This window comes from Corvus brachyrhynchos, unplaced genomic scaffold (assembly GCF_000691975.1).
Source record: "Corvus brachyrhynchos isolate BGI_N302 unplaced genomic scaffold, ASM69197v1 scaffold4251, whole genome shotgun sequence".
Lineage (NCBI taxonomy): Eukaryota > Metazoa > Chordata > Aves > Passeriformes > Corvidae > Corvus > Corvus brachyrhynchos.
The window spans coordinates 4,314-5,895 of NW_008236386.1; the positions used below are offsets into that span (position 1 = coordinate 4,314).

At 58.3% G+C, this 1,582-nt stretch overlaps 1 protein-coding gene across 1 annotated transcript; it reads right to left on the bottom strand.

Annotated features, from left to right (window-relative positions):
- Positions 1–154: 154 nt before the first annotated feature.
- Positions 155–754, bottom strand: LOC108449829 (rho guanine nucleotide exchange factor 11-like). Its single transcript, XM_017747060.1, has 2 exons — positions 561–754; positions 155–265 (listed from the first exon to the last, which is right to left on the bottom strand). The coding sequence occupies exons 1-2, from the start codon at positions 737–739 to the stop codon at positions 163–165; spliced, it is 282 nt and encodes a 93-aa protein (XP_017602549.1). The 5' UTR covers positions 740–754; the 3' UTR covers positions 155–162.
- Positions 755–1,582: the final 828 nt, after the last annotated feature.

Below are 1,582 nucleotides of genomic sequence, written 5' to 3' on the forward strand. Positions count from 1 at the left end.
CATTCCCATTCCCATTCCCATTCCCATTCCCATCCCCATCCCCATCCCATTCCCATCCCATTCCCATTCCCATTCCCATTCCCATTCCCATCCCATCCCATTCCCATCCCCATTCCCATTCCCATCCCATCCCATTCCCATATTCCCATTCCCATTCCCAGCTCACCCGGTGGCTGCCGTGGTGGCCTCGCCATGGTGCCGTTTTGGTGGCCCGGTGACGCTCCTGGTGGCCCCCTGGACCGCCTGCTCCAGCAGCTCCATCCACCTGCCCCGGGAGGAATTCCAGGAATTCCAGCCCCTCCCACAGATTTTTGTCCCCCCAGGGAATTTTCCAGCCCCTCCCAGGGGATTTTCGGGCTCATCCCGAGGGTTTTTGTCCCCCCAGGGAGGAATTCCAGCCCCTCCCAGGGGATTTTCGGGCTCATCCCGAGGGTTTTTGTCCCCTTCCAGGGGATTTTCGCGCTCATCCCAGGGATTCCAGCCCCTCCCAGGGAATTTCCCAGCCCATCCCGGGGAATTTCCGGGCTCATCCCGAGGGTTCCTGTCCCCCTTTCCCTCACGTGTTCTTCTCGGAGGACGTCAGCGCCACCAGCTCGTAGATCTGGGGTCCCAGCTCCGAGGTGCAGATGATGAACAGGGCCCGCTTGTCTGGGGGGACGGAAACCCTCGGGATGAGCCCGGAATTCCCGGGATGAGCCCGGAATTCCCCCCCGGGGAACACCCCCGGCCGTCGTTCCATGGATTTCCCACCCCTGGGAGCCGCCTGGGGTGGTGGGAACGTCGCTGCCCTCGGATCTTTGGGGATCTTTTCCATCCCAAACGGATGATGAGGGGTTTTTATGGAGTTTTGGGGTGGGGATGGGTGAAAATCAGGGATGAAACATGGGAATAACGTCAAAATCTCTCTGGGTTTTGGGGTTTTGGGGTCGGGAATGGGTCAAAATCTGGGATAAAAGGCAGGAATAGCACCAAAATCCCGCTGGTTGTTTTGGACTGGGGGGCTTTTATGTGGAAATGGGGTTAGGAATGGGTCAAAATCAGGGATAAAACATGGGAATGCCACGAAAATCCATCCAATTGTTTGGGATTGGGAATGGGGCGAACTCGGGGGAAAGGGCACAGGGAAGGGATTCCAGGATTCCATGAGCTGGCTCAGATTGGATTTCAGGGATAAATCCTTCCCTGGCCCAGGTGGTTCCATGGATTCCCCATCCCTGGGAGCGCCCAGGAGCCCCCTGGGACAGTGGGAACGGGATAATCCTGAAGGATTTTCCACCCCAAACCGTTCCAGGATTCCCTGGGCTGGTTTATTTGGGGTATCTGGGATAAATTCCGGAGCCTGGCCCGGGTTATTCCACGGATTCCCCAGCCCTGGATCCACCTGGAGCAGTGGGAATGTCCCTGCCCTTGGATTTGGGACGATGCCTCCCACCCCAAACCGCTCCTGGATTTACTTGGGATTTCTAAAGGCTCCTCCCGCCCTTTCAACTCCTTCCCACCCCCAAAATCCCCGGAATTCCGGGATTTCCGGCTCCCACCGGTGCCCACGGAGTGGAACTCGAGGCCGGGGCTGGATCCCCAC